Source organism: Pomacea canaliculata, linkage group LG6 (genome assembly GCF_003073045.1).
Source record: "Pomacea canaliculata isolate SZHN2017 linkage group LG6, ASM307304v1, whole genome shotgun sequence".
Taxonomy (NCBI): Eukaryota; Metazoa; Mollusca; class Gastropoda; order Architaenioglossa; family Ampullariidae; genus Pomacea; species Pomacea canaliculata.
In genome coordinates this window covers 1,620,081-1,636,504 of record NC_037595.1, presented here as the reverse complement: position 1 = coordinate 1,636,504, position 16,424 = coordinate 1,620,081, and the positions used below count along the sequence as shown (strand labels likewise).

General features: G+C 36.5%; 1 protein-coding gene across 2 annotated transcripts; it reads left to right on the top strand.

Annotated features, from left to right (window-relative positions):
• Positions 1-9: 9 nt before the first annotated feature.
• On the top strand, positions 10-13,465 carry LOC112566756 (kinetochore protein NDC80 homolog). Of its 2 annotated transcripts, none has more exons than XM_025243095.1 (16): positions 10-127; positions 1,168-1,330; positions 1,962-2,124; positions 2,636-2,722; positions 3,364-3,549; positions 4,213-4,305; positions 4,640-4,733; positions 5,666-5,760; positions 6,120-6,264; positions 8,201-8,406; positions 8,939-9,085; positions 9,378-9,467; positions 11,013-11,105; positions 11,420-11,550; positions 11,777-11,879; positions 12,202-13,465. In XM_025243095.1, the coding sequence occupies exons 2-16, from the start codon at positions 1,173-1,175 to the stop codon at positions 12,307-12,309; spliced, it is 1,899 nt and encodes a 632-aa protein (XP_025098880.1). In that variant the 5' UTR covers positions 10-127; positions 1,168-1,172; the 3' UTR covers positions 12,310-13,465. The 2 variants fall into 2 exon arrangements, with proteins under 2 accessions (XP_025098880.1, XP_025098879.1); XM_025243094.1 differs by lacking the exon at positions 10-127 and adding an exon at positions 173-531.
• The last annotated feature ends 2,959 nt before the right edge of the window (positions 13,466-16,424 follow it).

Below are 16,424 nucleotides of genomic sequence, written 5' to 3'. Positions count from 1 at the left end.
GCCGAGACCACAAAGCGCATGCGCAAATACGGAAGCGCCAAACGCGAATGGTTTTGAAACTGGACAGACTCTGCTAAAACCGCAGAAGTCTTGTACATATTTTTCAAAAAGACGACTGCTGCAAAAAGTGAATCAGTTCCTTTTATTTTTATTTTATTACTGTTGTTGTATGGGTTGAAGACTAAACTAGAGTTAGGGAAATCCTTTTCTGATTATCATCGAATTCTTGCCAGAACCGTTCGATTGTTGACAAATATAGACATATACGGCAAACGAAACTACCAGAGAAAACTAAAATGTTTGTTAACAGCTTGTTTAGATGAGTAACAACAGTAGAATTGAGAAGCAAGTTTCTACAAACGCTTTGATCGTGTGCCGTTAATGATTTGTCTTTAATGAACTGGTTTACTCTGATACGATATTTTAGTAAATAAGTTTTGTGTTTTTTTTTTTACATCGGTGGAAATTAGGCCCGACAGGTAGGGTTCATAGCGTCGTGTGCCATCCGAGTAATGCATCGTTTCTAAATGGATCTGTCTGTTTTCATCGTATCTGTACACCTTTCAAACAAAATTTCGTACATTTACAGCATACAATCAAATAACAGACAAGATTCTGACATTCTTCCCTACCTTATGTGGTGCACATGGTCATACAGATCTCCATTACAAACATTGTTTTTAAGTATAGGACAACTCTAATGACTACTCTACTCTAGGTTCTTACACGTGTAATTTTTCAATTTTCTGGATGCCATTTGGTCTATATCAACCTCATATACTGTATGTTACATGCATATTAACAGTGGGTGGCTGTACATGATCAACATTTAGTTGTATTTGGGGTTTCAGCTAAATGATAAACAGTATGATGAGATTCAGTGCTAAGTAATTATATGTACGTTGTCATGATGGAACTCAGCTTGTGTAAATGTGTGTGTTTGTGAGGGGGAGGCATGTGCATAAGTGCTTTTATGTGTGCGCATAAATTGCTGCAGTCAGAGTAGGTGTGTCATAAATTCTTTGATTATTGTTATTAGACTGCAGGCTGTAGTTCATTTATCTAAAGTTTTCTTATCACAGTTATTATTGAAGTAATTAGCTTTTTTATTTTTTTCCATTGCATGTGTACAAACATTTTTATAAGTTTTTAACTTGTTCTGTCCAGAAAACATGAGGAAATCATCATTCGGTCAGTTTGGTGGCCGTTTGTCAAGTGGGCCTTTGAGAGTAAAGAATGAAAATGGTTCTACAAATATTCGAAAATCAACAACTGGAAGCCGCACACCACAGGGAAAAATGTTTCCTGTGACACTTCAGCCAAAGATCAGGTAAACTTTGGCTACCATTAAAATTGTCTCATTGTGTAGAAAGAAAATGCTAAGATAAAATAGTCTCTTGTGACACTTCTGCTGTTAGGATTCTTATAGTTGGTGTATTCAGCAGGTTTGTGTGAGTTTTTTGTTTTAGGAAATTGATTTGTATATTTTAATAGTTTTCATAAAGAGCTGAGTGGTTGACTACCCTACCATGTATTATGTGTGAAACACCTGTCACCATCGTTTGTTTCTTTCTTCCCGTTGGTTACTTGAAGAGTTTGTTGGCTAATGAGTCCACTCCATCTTGATCACCAGAGTAACTAAACAGAGGTGATTCTTCATTCTTCTGTCCATGGACAGTCTGTGTACATGTATGTCATTAAAAAAGGCTAGTGGGATATGAATTTATTAAATCTTGTTTCCAGCACACAAATGATTTCTTTGGATGTAGCACCTATTTTCATGGCTGTTATGGTGTTGTGATGTTGATTTGGCACACACAAAAAAAACAACAACAAAAACTCCATCAGTCACTTTCTCTGCTTAGAAAGAAGTGAAATGTATACAATAAAAACTAATTTTTAATATCTGCATCACTGACTTTTGTAAATTAAAAAACAAGTTTTTGAATTTGCTGTTTTAGACCTTCTACTGCTGTGAGAAACAGTAGTATAGGTTTCTACAACAGTGGATTAGGAACAAGAGGGAGCAGCATAGGTATACGGGGTCGGGTCGATGTACCTAAGGATCCACGCCCTATCTCTGACAGAGGCTTTCAGCAAAAGTGTATCAGGCAGTTGATTGATGTAAGTGAGAGATTTAGAGCATTTTAAATAGCTTAATATTTTTTTTTTCTGTCTATCAATATTTACTGTGATATCTTCCAGTTTAAAGCCTTACTAGAGTCATGAAACATATGCTAACTACATGTATTGTTTTATTAGCTGTAGTTGATATGTTAGTAACTTCTCTTGACATAGAATCATTTTATATAGTGCCTTTTTACCTCCTTGGGATAAACCTTCATTTTATTTTACGCTTCAACGTTTGGTATTTTCTCTGAGCAGTATTTTTACCTTCCTGTACTTGTACATTTAAGAATTATTGATTTTAAGCTTCATAATTCTTAGAGAGCAAGGTCCACATATGATATCTCTTGATGTTAATAGGCTGTTAGTTTGGCCTGGTAAGGATTTTAAGTTGTGCAGAAATGGTGGGCAAACTATGCAAAGAGGGTGGAAACTTTAGCGGTAGTGAAGTGATAATAATAATACATGCTTTACATAGGAAATGATACATGAATGCACTGCTTTTCAGTTTCTGGTTGAAAACAAATATCCACACCCAATATCTCAAAAAGTGCTTCACTCACCACCCTCGAAAGAATTCTTCCGAATTTTTGAGGTAACTTCTTACATAGCCTTTTTAATGAGAGGTGTCTTCTACTTTTTAAATGATTTTTTACATTTTGTTTCAAAGACATGGTGATAAGGGTGCTTCATGGATGTAAGCCATCAGCTTACTTTTGGCACCTGTGTATTTACTGCTGTTTAGTAATGTCCACGTTAACTCTTAAGCAGAGGAAGAGACTGGGATTAAAACAGTTGTTGTAAGAAAGATATTTTACCAGGCAAAGTTATTTCTTAATTAAATTCAGATCATCCAGTTTTCTTTCTGTATTTTGAGATAAAATTGCAAATCTGGTAAATGTTTAACATTAACAAATGTTTACATGAGCCTGTTATGTCTTTAATAATCCTGCTGGGTATGCCTTCTGTTGAGGCTGGAAATAACCTTGTTTATAACAAAGGATCCTATGAACTGCTGAACTGAAGAAGTTTGGATCATAGAAAGGATGTAATTTTGATTTTAGGCTTGAGGTTTGGAAGTGACATCTTTTTTTTTTGGCAGGAAATAATCTGTTGATCTTTTGTTACTGCAGTTGGGGTTTGTTTAAGAAGTAATGCTTCAACTGCAAAGTTAAATACCTTTTCTTTTTTTTTTCTTTTTTTTTTTTGTAGAATGTTACTTTTTGTGTTTTTCAGTTCATTTATCAGTTTTTAGACCGTAGCTACAAGCTGACTGGCAAAATGGAGGATGAGGTGTTACGCCTGCTGAAAGTTTTGGGCTACCCTTTTACTATCTCCAAAAGTTCAATGTATGCAGTTGGAACCCCTCACACCTGGCCTCACCTGTTGGTGGCCTTAATCTGGCTCACTGACCTGGTGAAGGTAGGGATGCTAGCAAGAAAATATGTAATATTGATTTTTTTTTTTCACTGATTCACAGGTCATATAGATTGATGCGGCTGACTGGTGAAAGTGATCTTTGTAGATTGTTGTGATTTCATGTCTATGGATCCACAAAGATGGAAAGAAATAGTTTAAAGGTGCATTGGGAATGTTAAATGTTGGGAGGATGCCATCAATAGAGATGCATGACTCTTGTTGAGCTATAAATAAAAACAAATATTTTTAATAAAAGATTTTTTCCAACGCTCAGCAGCACTACCGATGCCACTGTGCAGAAGTACTAGCCATTCTTTTCGAATGTGTGCTTCTGCATATATATGTGTAAGAATCTGTTCATGCCTGTGTGTACATCTGGGTATGCTCCCGTTCATAGTTGTGGATCTGTGTGTGTGTATATATACATATGTCGATGGGTATTTGTGTTTTTATGCATATGTGTACATATATTCACTTAGATGTGCAAAAGGATGGAATGATGCGGAACATCATGTTGATGAATATTTCTGTCCTCTAAACAGAGTTGAGAATGCAACCCAGGGTATTATCTAAGTTTAAAGTCACTGTAGTACATAAGCAAAGTCCATAAACTGGTGTGTCTGAAAAACAGTAAAAAGGAGGGACAATGTTCTATCTTGTTGACAGTATTCACAAAGCATGGCAGACACTACATTGCTGGACAGGCACATCATATTTACTCCAGAAGATGCAGACTTTGATTCCCTTCCTGATGATAAGGTATGTTGAGAATTGGATCTCTTTGTGAGTATAAAGCAATAAATTAAATATCCTATTGAACAGCCCTTACCTGTAGAAAAAAAAATTGGAATAACCAAAAAACAATTTATTTTTGGTGCTTTTTTAAATCATTCATGCATCTGAGTTATCTATCAGTTAACGAAGTTCTAGGGATTATAGTTTTCAGTTTTTTAAATTGCAACAATATGACTTTATGGAATGGATATCAGTTTACTGAACTGATACCTGCATGTGTCATTGACTTTTTTGTGAGTTGCAGACTTGTTTTATTGAATTACTTTATTTTATTTTTATTTTTAAAACTTCTTTTCAGATTTTATTTGAATATGTTACCCAGACCTATGCTGCATATTTGAGTGGCGAGGACTCTTATGATGCATTTGATGAAGAGCTCTCAAAATTACTTGGTATATCTTCACTTTTTTGTTTTGTTTTGTTTTTTTAGCTGCTATTGTTGTTTGTTGTTTTATGTGATAGTTATTCTAATATATAGTGTTTAGAATTATTAAAGTAAGCATTTCAAACTTCCTCCAAATACATGAGGCGTAGCCTGCATCCTCTACTGGAGTTTAAAATAAACAGCACCAACATAAGATGGGCACTTGCACTGGTTCTGTCTCAGGAGCATCAGTCTTGTATGTGGTTTTTGAGTGTGATTTGTGTTTTTATTGCTGTAGTTAACCCTTTTCACTTAGCCGGTGTGCTTATATTCCTTAAGGTATGCAGAGGTAAGATAAGAGGTTTACGTTGTGTCTGCATCATGTTTTGAGAGTCATTCAAGTCCCCATTATTCATTTTCTTATTAGGGGAATGAGGTTAATGAAGCTAATTTTTGCGAACAAATGATAAAATGTTCCTTATGTGAAAATAAAAATTTGTTACTCTCTTCTTTATGTGTCAAAAGGTCTAGTCAATGAAAAAGACTTACCTTACAGGATCTTGAAATCACACTTGCAAATAAGGTTGCTTCACTTTGCAAACCTAAGTGCTAGAAAAGTACTTCCTTTATGCACAATCTTGTCATATGTATGTACACTGCACAGAAATATGGCCTTCTTTCAGTCTGAAATAAAGTCATGCAGCCATTGATTTTTACACAGCAGGTAGACTTTGAACTTCAGTTTCTTAAGTAATAAAGTTTCAGTGTAGTTCCTACCCAAGTCTGTTTAGTAGAGCATTGCTTGTAGTACATCAGTATACAAAACGAAATACAAAAATGAAGTTTTAAAACCTCTGTTTAATCCAGCTGTTATTCTCAATTACATTGTCACATTTTTGCTATAGAGTGTTTGTTCACGTTGAAGGAGCAGGTGAACTAGTCAGAATAATCTGTGTGCAGAGGACAAGTATCTGGGGCAGTCAGGTGGTATTGAGGCAATCCAGTCAGAGAGCAGCCGCATCTCCGAAGAAATTGCACTACTTGATCAAGAATTGGTCAGAAACTTTAAAATGCTATTATTTATTTTTTTTTTTAATTTTTTTTTAGCTTTATACATTTATGTATGAAGGATGGAAAAATGTGGTGGACTGCAAAGAATGGGTGCTCGTTTTTGCATACATTTAAACTGAAGCTTTTATTAAAGAAGCATGGGAAAACTCTCAATAGAGGCAGTTAGGCAACTTCTAGGATAAATAAATGTTCGTGTCTCTAAGATGATCACACAAGGATATTTTTGCACTTTAATGTGCATGAAAGAGACAAATGCTCAAGCAAGTTTGGGATAGATTTTATAACCTGTTTTAAAATTTTTCCTACTTGTCTCAGGAAAAATAATGTTAATATTCCTGTGTAGAGTCGTGTAAACAAGCTGCGGGAGCATCAAGAGATAATGCTGCTTGACGAGCAAAAGTATCGTGACTATCTTAGAGAAGTGGAGGCTGTCCAGCGCAAACACCAGCAGCTCTTGATTGATGCCCAGGAACAGTCTGTCCTGCTGGGTGAGTGCTCTCATTTCTAGGCAGGTACACAAGGTTGTAGCAACATGATTTTGGCCTGAGTATCGATTATCTTCAACACCAATGTGAAGGCAGTCTTACTGAATGGTTCTGAAACCTGGAGAGTGACAAACACCATTAACAACAAGCTCCAGACCCTTTACCAACCGATACCTACGCCGTATTCTGGGAATAAGAAGGCCTGAAAATATCTCCAACAGCAGCCTGTGAAAAAGAACCCAAAATGCCACTAGCCAAGACATCAAAAAGTGCAAATGGATAGGACACACCCTGCACAAACCAGCTGACACCATTGACAGGCAGGCACTTGACTGGAATCCTCGGGAAGAGGAGAGTAGAGAGACCAAAGCAGACTTGGAAAAGATCAGTAGAAAGCGAGGCAAAAGACATCGGAACCACCTGGGCCCAACTGAAGGGAGCTGCCCAAAACCGGGTCTGCTGGCGAGGTGTTGTTGCGGCCCTATGCTCCTCGAGGAGTAACAAGGAGTAAACTAGCTAAAACTAAACTAATGATTTATTTATGTTCACCACAAATGAAACAATTCATTTATGACATTTAGATTTGAATTGTAATGAATTACAATTTCTACAGATGTGCTCCACTAGAGCAATCTATGACTTTTCAGCTTTCCCATTGTCTTTTCAACCTGACATTGTAATGGCTTCTTTAGTCATCACTACTATGGACAACCGATTGATCTTTTCTGCGTTCGCCATGGAAGAAACAACAGCTTTTGACATGTAGATTTTAACAGTACTAGATGAATATCTTGGTCTATAAAGATTTCATTCAGCTGAACAACAACAAAGTCTTCTGTTAAATACAATGAGAGAGCCGCATGATCTTCATCTTTCTTTTGTATTTTGAGGTTAAGCGTGGCGAGCCAAGGAGTTGCTCTACTCAAGCTCACTAATTATTATTTTTCTTTTATCAGTAATAAAATGACCACTATTTTATTGTCAAATGCAAATCTTTAACAGGCAAATATGATGACTCAGCCAGGTCTGTCTATTCTCTCTTCTGTTCTGCACCCAAAATTTTGGCTGTGGCGTGCACGTATATGATAGTCTGACTAAACTTCAACCCCTAAAATTGGGCTATATTTGTTGGAAGTATGAGCCATGAAATGTCCATAAATGTAGTTAAAAAGATAACTGCTCATCTGGTTCTTTTTAGTGTGACATCCAAAAAAAAAAAAAAAAAAAAAAAAAGCTGCCAATCTGTTCGTGTTTCTGAGATTCTTAGTGGATACTTAATAAAATTAGCGTTTCGACATCCATTTGTTACACACATCCGTCGTCTACTAGACAAAAGTGATTATCTTGGTGATCAAAGTTTCTGTAATTTGGGTACCAAATACCCTGACACCCGTCAATATAAATACAGATCGCTTTAATTTTTTTTTTTCCAGGAATATGTTGACAAATACTTTTTCTGCAGAAGTTGTAGAACATTGTTTGGTGAAAAGTTTCAGTGCACCCTGAATGTTTGAAACTTTGTAGTGTGGATAGAATATATGTTAAAAGTGACGCAACCTTATTCTTCTTATTTCACACATCAAACACAAAACATGCACACAAAAAAACAACACACAGAAAGCCATTATTATTATATGTATCTCCTGAAATCTTTATTCAACGATTGATATAGTTTCAGGTTCAACAAAGCAAAAATAAAGATGATGTAAGCAATCTAAGCTTGACAGAGGCGAACTTTTATCACTGTCATATGCTATGCTGCTAAAGGGTCATATTCCTAGACATCTGTACACTAAACAGTTTTAGTAATTTGCTGTAGAGTGCAGGAAGTCTGGTTGTGTGATTTCACTCTGTGAAGTTTCTGCATGAAAGAGAATTTGTCATCATTTGGTCGGTTTAGCATGCAAGTCTCCTTCAATTTTACATCTGTGGCTTGCAGCTGAAGAACTACAGTCAGTTCATCAGAAAATTCAGCACATGCAGGTGATCTATGAACAGCAAGAGCTGACACCTGCTGATGTTGAGAGGCTGAAGGCTGCCAGGTTAGACCTGCAGCGCCAGGAGGAGGCTCTCGAGAGAGAGGTCAAGGACCTCAGTTCTGAGATATGGAAAAAAGAGATTGCTTATGGTCGCTTACATGAACAGGTATTTACCATTGAAATGCAAATATTATTGTCTAATAATACGCCTGGGACTACATAGAGAGTAAACTGCACTTGACTTACTTTACCTCTTTATTGTAGAGCTGTCCTAAAGGTTTGGTTTGTGTTGGCAGTAATCACACTGAGGCTTGGTCTAGGGGCCCCAGTATGGAGGGCTTGTTTGTTTGGCTGTAAATTATGCACTGGATGGGGGCTGATTCATCAGCAGATTTTGAAGACTGATAAAACTCTAGAAAAATTAGGAAAATGCCTACTTTATACTCAACTGCTTGGCACACTGCTTTCTGTATGTTTGGCATTGTTTACTAGCAATAATGTGCCAACATTAGTCCTGTATTTTGTGAATAATTCAAGCAGTAGAAATGTTTGTTTTGAGATCAAACAATCATTTATTCCTTAATTGTTTTGATCAGTTTATCAGAATTTCTTGCTGGGCAGAATGCTTATTATGCAGCAAGAATGTTTGATGGCATAAGCTTGAATGTTCGAAGCAAAATCTATTTTTATAATCACAGCTGAATTCCAGCATCGCTGAATATTCAAAATTGGCACGAGCTCACAAACTAATCCCAGTCACAGCTGAAAATGCTAATGGGATTGACTTTGAGCTGCATGTTTCCTATCAAGAGTCAGAAAGCAACAACTTCGACAGCATTATCAAGGTAAAAGAAACATCTCCTCAAGTATATATTTTAAATATGACCCAAATTTCCTTCTGAAAGCACACTATGAATTTGAGTTATATGTAATGCATACAGGTTTCATGTATTGACCAGCATCTTACTCATTACTTACTGTGTGATATGGGAGTAAAATTTTTAATGAAAGATGCTCACCACCACCACTCTTTATATCTGTGGCTTTTAAGCTAAGTTTGATTGATTTTAGTATGACATTTTTGGGTGATTTCATTGTTCTTTTATTTTCCTTTCATTTGATAATAATTGGTTAAAGCCAGCACTAATGGCCATCAAGAAACAAACAATGGATAAGCTTCACCATGCCGAGACTTGCAAGCTTCAGGAGGAAAGAAATCTGGAACAGGTATTTGAAACGGAGTCTTGTACTTGAATTTGCAGCTCTTTTAGCAGGCAGCAAGAGCTAAAATTTCAAATTGACTTTGTTTCAGTTTTTTTTTAAATATTGTAATGAAAGCAAGATTATCCTTATGCAATGGCTGACAAACATCTAAAAAATAAAAAACCCACAAAAATGTGCCAAACTACGTGAAAGACTAAGTATGGCAGATCATATTACTAACATTTTTAAGAATATTATAGACTAAAAATGTTCATGGCAGAGACCATTAAGTTGTGCTTGGAAAAGGGAACGAAACTTTTTGTATTGCTTGATTGATTTACTTCAAACTTGAGGAAAGCTGCATAACTGCACTAATTTTAAAGTGATGTAAACTGTGTAATATAAACATTTAATGAATATTAATTATATCAACTGGATTCTGTAAAAATTGAAACAAACACATCTTTTATTTTCTTTAGTCTTTTCCCTTTTAAAGGATATAATAATAGGTTTTTGTGTTTTTGAGATTTTTATATCTGAATCTGCCAAGGATATCTCATTTCACACACTGATTAGTAGCAGGACCCTGGCCATGCTGCTAACTACATTTAGTGTTAGGGCAAGTATTTGTTAACCAATTCATCATGATGGATTAAAATATTTTGTCGTCGGTAATTAATAGGAACCAAACAGTAGTTGAAGGGCCCATGCAAAGAGTTACTGAAAATCCTGAAACAATTACACAGATACATAAAGGTGATCACCTTTTGCTGTCATTGATACATTGCTGATTTTGTGTTTATTTGAATAATGTACATGCATATGATCAGACCAATCAGAAAAAGGGCAGATGCCAAAAATGTAGAATAGAAAAATGGTTGCTTGCACATTTAGGTTTAAAGTGCTGAAAAGTTGTGAGGGGCTGTTCTGATCGTCACTTGTTTTACTGGGTATAAGAAACAGATCTGAAACATTATTGAATATATTAATGAGATGTTTGCTTTATTCCACTTGGTTGTGTAACATTAAGGAGCGACATTACCTATCTTTACTTGGTGGAAGGATGTGTACATGTTTATGATTACTGTAACCAGGAAGTACTGTATGAACTTACTGAAGTTTTCACTCTTTATGCTTTCCTCTTTTAACTGTTTTACTTTGCATTTTCTCAGTTTCTTTTCTTCACTTTCATCTCTCCTTATGGCGGTCCGGTGGCGCAACGGTTAGCGCTGTTAGCGCCAGTCACCAATACAGGGAAGGTTGACTGCCCTGAGTTCATTTCTCGTCTCGGGCACGCTGATCTTTCTCTGCACGTGGCATCTGTTTACAGGTCTGGCTGCTTGCCGTAATATAGCCTTAGCTGCTGACACGGCGTAAAACACCAATTCCCCCCCTCATCTCTCCTTATCTTCTTTTCCTCTGGTTCTTTGCTCTCAGCTTTCTTTCCTGTACACTGAAGGTTTTTCTTAGGTTCTTTTAATTGAGGCCTGAAAAAAAAATGAGGCAGAAGTTTCATGGCTATAGAGGATTATGGCTGTGAATAATAGTGGTGATTGTGCTGCTTTGCAGTTTCAAGAAAGCATCTCAGAGAGTGAACAAGCCCTGGCTGAACTGGAGAAGGAGATAAAAAAAATAGATGAGGAGTTAGAGTGCCGAAAGCAGGTGAGCATTCTTTAATTGTTCCTGTAATTAACATGTACATCGTTACCTGATCTGTGGCTTGCTGCTTTTTATAGTTTTACTTGTTGAAGTTTACAAGTTGAACCATATTCCTCCTTGAAATGTTCTTATCTTTTTTATATTTATGCTAAATTCTGCTTTAGTGACTAAAAGCTTAAATATGAGGCCTTATATACATTGAAATATGCATTGTCATTTTAACAGTTAACAGGATAGAAATTTGTATAAAGCTGTAATAGAACATGCTACAGTGACTTAAAGCAGTTATTGCCACTTATCCTGTATTCTTTTGATAGCTTTACCAGAGGGACATTGATGGACTCCAGGCAGCAGTGGACAATATCCAGGCTGAAATTCGAACTTTCCAGACATCCTCTCAGCTCAGTCTTCAAGATGCAGAAAAGGATTTGCGAGACACAGTCAGCTGGTAAGCTTTGTCTGTTGGGGCCAGTGTGTTCTCATCTTGCTTTGAGCCTACAATGTGCCTTTCGCTGATTTGTCATATATATATATACAATAAGGTGGTATTTTATCAGATACTCAGCCCACTTTAATATCAGATCCATATTATGCTACCTACTACATGAAGTCTGTAACATTTATTCTCAGGCACATATTTTGCTTTTATGCTAAATTACATTTTTTATATGCAGGGCTGACAGAGAGAAGGCAGCCCTCATCAAAAAGGAGCAGGAATATTCCCGCTTCATGTGCAACGCATGCACACTTGTCTCCGATCACAAGACCCACATGCATGTAATGTATTTATTGATGTGACATGAAGTAGAATGTCTTGATATGCAGTTGTTGCTGGAATACAGAGTCAGTAGTACATGCTGTTTAACACTAAACATCAGCTAAATTGTTAAAAAAAATACCCCAACCAAGTGATATTAATATTTAAAAATGCAAAATGTAAAAGGAAGAATTCAAAAGAGGAAAAAGGATATATTTAATATCATCGAGAGAGGGAAGCTGTTTTTAGACTAACAGCTTCCGTTGTGTTTTGTCTTGTGTAGTTTGTACTGATATGATGAGAAATGAGCATGCCAAAAACGTTTTCTGTTTGCATTTCCAGCAACGCCTGATGGAGCTGGAGAAGGAAGTTAAACAGGTGTTGCTTCAGACTCAGCACCGCACACGCATCATGGAAGAGAATAGCTTGAAACTGCGCAGCGAGCTGTAAACGAATAATCTACATCTCACAGCCAGTTACAGGAACATTTTGTCCCTGGCTTGCACTCTAAGCTCACTTTTTTAAAACCTGGTGAGGAATGTTGTCCAGGTTGTGGACACCATCACCAGAGAAGTTGTGCAACTGGGAGCAGTACCGATGAACTTGCCTCTATTCCACCTTCCTCTTCTCTTCCAGCAGCATTATCTGAACCACCATCACCACTATCTTCACTTCGTTTTCATGTTTTGCTTTTAATTCTAACAGTTTTTGTGTAAGACATTTTGTTATTGTGCTTATTACATTTGCTGGACATGATTACTTTGTTCCCATGTCAAGAGAAATGATCACTTTTTATCCAAATCTTGTCAGGGGTACCAATTATAGGTTTACTAGAATAGATCATAACTGGAGAGAAAATATGTTTAAGAAAGAATCCATGCATACATTAAAAATGTGTGTGAAAGGGATAGAGTAAATGTTTGCATGTGCAATATTGCGATGTATATCATGGCTGATTAGTGTGAAGGAGAAGAGAGATGCATTCATTGACCTTTGATGTTTTTTGTCGCAAATACTTTTCTCAAAATGCTTTTTGGTGTGCTCAGATACATGTATACTGCGTTTCCACTAGCATGTGACCGCAACACAAAGTTTAGATGAGCATTGTAGAGTGCTTTTGCATGCCATAGAAAAGACCTTTGAGAAAGGGAGAATAGATTTTTATGGTAATATTTTTAATAGCATCAATCACTAATTGCCTCATTTTAGTTTAGCCACAAAAGTACTTTGTGCATTGTTGTACATTTAGAAATTATTATGTGTACATTGTTGTTAATTTTCTCCCTCACTGCCCTATCTTCTCCACCTCTTAAGAGTTGGGTACCCTGACAGCTGGGTCAACTGGGGAGTTTGGACAGATGCCAGATACCTTGGCCATCTTCCCCATTGGAATAGCTTGCTACACTGCCAAGACACCCTGCACAGTCTGTGCGATCGCTAGGGACTAGATTCATTAACAATAGCAGGAGTGACAATGATGGGGGGGAATAAAATCACATAAGACAAACACCCATGCAAAACTGATGTATGTTTTATTTTTCTATGACTGTGCCCACATGGGTTACATATAAATAATTATGAAATTACATACAAGACTTGTAAGTTATTTTCATGCAGTTTTATTTACATTTTTTGTGTGTGATTCAACCAAAGTATGAGGTTTGGAAGTCAGACCTAACTCTCCCATACATTTACCATTGAAAAGCTTCGGCTTGTGGTACCAATAATATAAAAAGAGCAAAAAGGCAGCTTTAATCAGTCATTGATGTTATTTATCAAAAATATCACAAATAATAATTTCTCTACTTGTGCTTTTGTTATGGAGAAGAAGAGGAATTTCTGGTATTGGCCTTTCCCTTTTAGCCTTGAAGTAATTGCAGACTAAAATGCAGTGAAATTTGCCTCCAGTCTCACAAGTTTTACATTTAGTACAGTAACATTGTAATCTTAATGTATCACAGTTTAAACTGATAGGCGATTAATAATAATGATACGCACATTTATGTAGAGCCTGTCTCCAGCATCAGCTTGACTCAAAATGATTTACAATAATAAGAATGCACATATAGCACTGCCTCATGAATAAGACAATCTCAGTGTACTGCACAGGAAGATTAAGTCACAGTCCAACGAAGAAGCAAAATGCAAAGATCTGCAAGTGATGTGACACAAGAGCACACAATACTGCAATAGTTTCTCTTGGGGAAGAATGAGAATGAAGTATGATCAAGCCACGCTTTACAGGAACTTTTTTAAAAACTTTCATCAGTTTTTTTTTTTTTTAAATGGGGGAAAGGGGGAGTGTCATGGGAAAGAAATAGGCAAAGGTGGGCACTGAATGAGGTGATTACACAGAGAGAGGGTGAGTGCTTAAAAGACCATTATGTAAAACAATACCAACATAATAATAAAAAGTTTGAATTGGGAAAATGATCTGCATAAGATTTTTAAACGTTGATACCCAAGTTTTAATGCTTAGGTGCATAAAAAAATATTACTCAACAGAGGCAGGGGTTGAATGGTCCATTAGATAGCCATGCATCTTATTCTTTGAATTTTACCAGCAGCCTTCATTCACTTGTACACTGAGCTCATGTCAGTTCGCCATTTTTAATTATGTAGTTATTGAGCTGTATTTTAATATAGTTTTATCTGTTGTAATTGTATGCTAAAAATGATAACATTGCTTTCTTTGCCTTTCTGTTGAGTCTGAACAGTGTTAAAGGACTGAGTATGACCTCTACTGTTCTGATCATGGTAAACATTGCAACATGCTGATTGCACATGATGTGTTGAGCTTTAGACTAGACTCACTAGAGCATGTGTATTATTGTCTCTGTGTTGACTGGTGAACATTCACAGTCTTGAAATCCTTGGTTGACTACTATTTGACCAGTCAATGTGCTGTGCCAAGATTAAGAAGGGAATTGATCCTATACATCACCCAACAAATTTTAACTCCTAGAAGCTGCTTTATAGATCTTTGCTATGAAAGCATATGCAAGTGCTAAAATCACTGCCTCAAAGGCCAGTCAATATTTTTTTGTCTATTTCTATCAGTAATCTATAGGATGCAACTTTGGATATCGTTAATGAATCCTTTTTCTGCAGCTGCCTTTCTTGACATTTTTTAGCTGGTTGTCTCCTGGTGCTAATTTTGAATTTTCTAGACCTAGTCGCTACCTTTTGAATATTTTTTGTAAGGCTTTAAACTTAAAGTAAGCAGCAGCATCTGTAAATTGAAAGTAACTTTCTTTTTATGATACTAGAGTAATATTTTTTTTATCATAGAAAGAGACCTGATATGTAATTACTATATGTATATCCCTTTCATAAACTTAAAGAACCATATCTTTGAAGACAACTGTCAAATAAACATCTGATTTTGTTTTTAACTCAGAAGAAACTTTTAAATTCCCCTGCTGATGAGATTCAAACTATTCAATAAATCGCTAATTGAAGAAACACATATAGAGTGGACTTCATTATTCATATACCTTTTTTGGGTAAGCTGTAAAATTTGTGTTTTTTAATAACAAAGGCGTACCATCCTAAATTGTGTAAAATCTATTGGAAATCAACTTAATTCACCAGATACCATTAAACTAGGTATATTCATGCTTACTACAGCTGTTTTGTAGCAAGGTCACAAGGGCTGAAATACCACACTTCCAAACATTACAGTAATGTAGGTACAATCTATATATCTATCTATTCCTTTTCGTGCATCAGGTTGCACATAAGGCCTCAACCAGAGTCCGCCACCGATGTTGATCGGCTGAAACCCACTCCAGCTGACCCCATGTCCTGCCTTTTCCTTTCATCTCCCTTTCCACTGTTCGTAGGTACAATCATTTTATCAAAAATCTATCTGGATATCTGCTATAAGTGTGTTTTCTACATGTACATTGAAGTAAAATATTTCCCAATATGCTTTTGTGAAAGGAATGTGCACGTATACATGTATGTGAGAAAACTTATATTAATGCCTGACGATAGCAAGAGGCTGAATATTATAGAACGAGATTCTCAGCATGCACAGCGGTAATTGACATCAAATCCTATAAGGGGGTGTAGCATCTCTGCTGCGACCATATCCCACTACACTGCAAATCAATATTGAACAGTCCATCAAATGGCAGTTGCCACTCTACACGATATGCGGATTTTGAGAAGGCTTTTGATTCCGTAGATAGGGAATCCATTTAGAAGCTGATGCAGCACTATGGATTTCCATCAGAGTTCATTGCCATCATCTAGCAGCTGTATGAGGACTCTACATGCCAGGTGATCCGCAAAAGGAAGATGATCGACCCCTTCGAAGTGAGGCAAGGTTGTAATCTATGACAATTTTTCTGATTGTCATAGATTATAGATCATAAGAAGAACAAGCTATAACAGCAACACGGGCATTCAGTGGACCTTTGCATTCAACTTGAGGATCTCGACTTTGTGAATGTCATCAGCCTTTTGTCCCACAAGCAGCAACATATACAGACAAAGCTCACTCGGCTCTCAAAAGAAGCAGCAATGACTGGCCTGACAACATCAAGAAGAAGGAGGGA

What these genes read in the sequence shown, in the direction of transcription:
- LOC112566756 (XM_025243094.1), top strand. An exon ending in ATGGTCGCTTACATGAACAG is followed by an intron (nt 8,407 to 8,938) that starts GTATTTACCATT and finishes TTATAATCACAG; the next exon opens with CTGAATTCCAGCATCGCTGA. An exon ending in ACTTCGACAGCATTATCAAG is followed by an intron (nt 9,086 to 9,377) that starts GTAAAAGAAACA and finishes AATTGGTTAAAG; the next exon opens with CCAGCACTAATGGCCATCAA.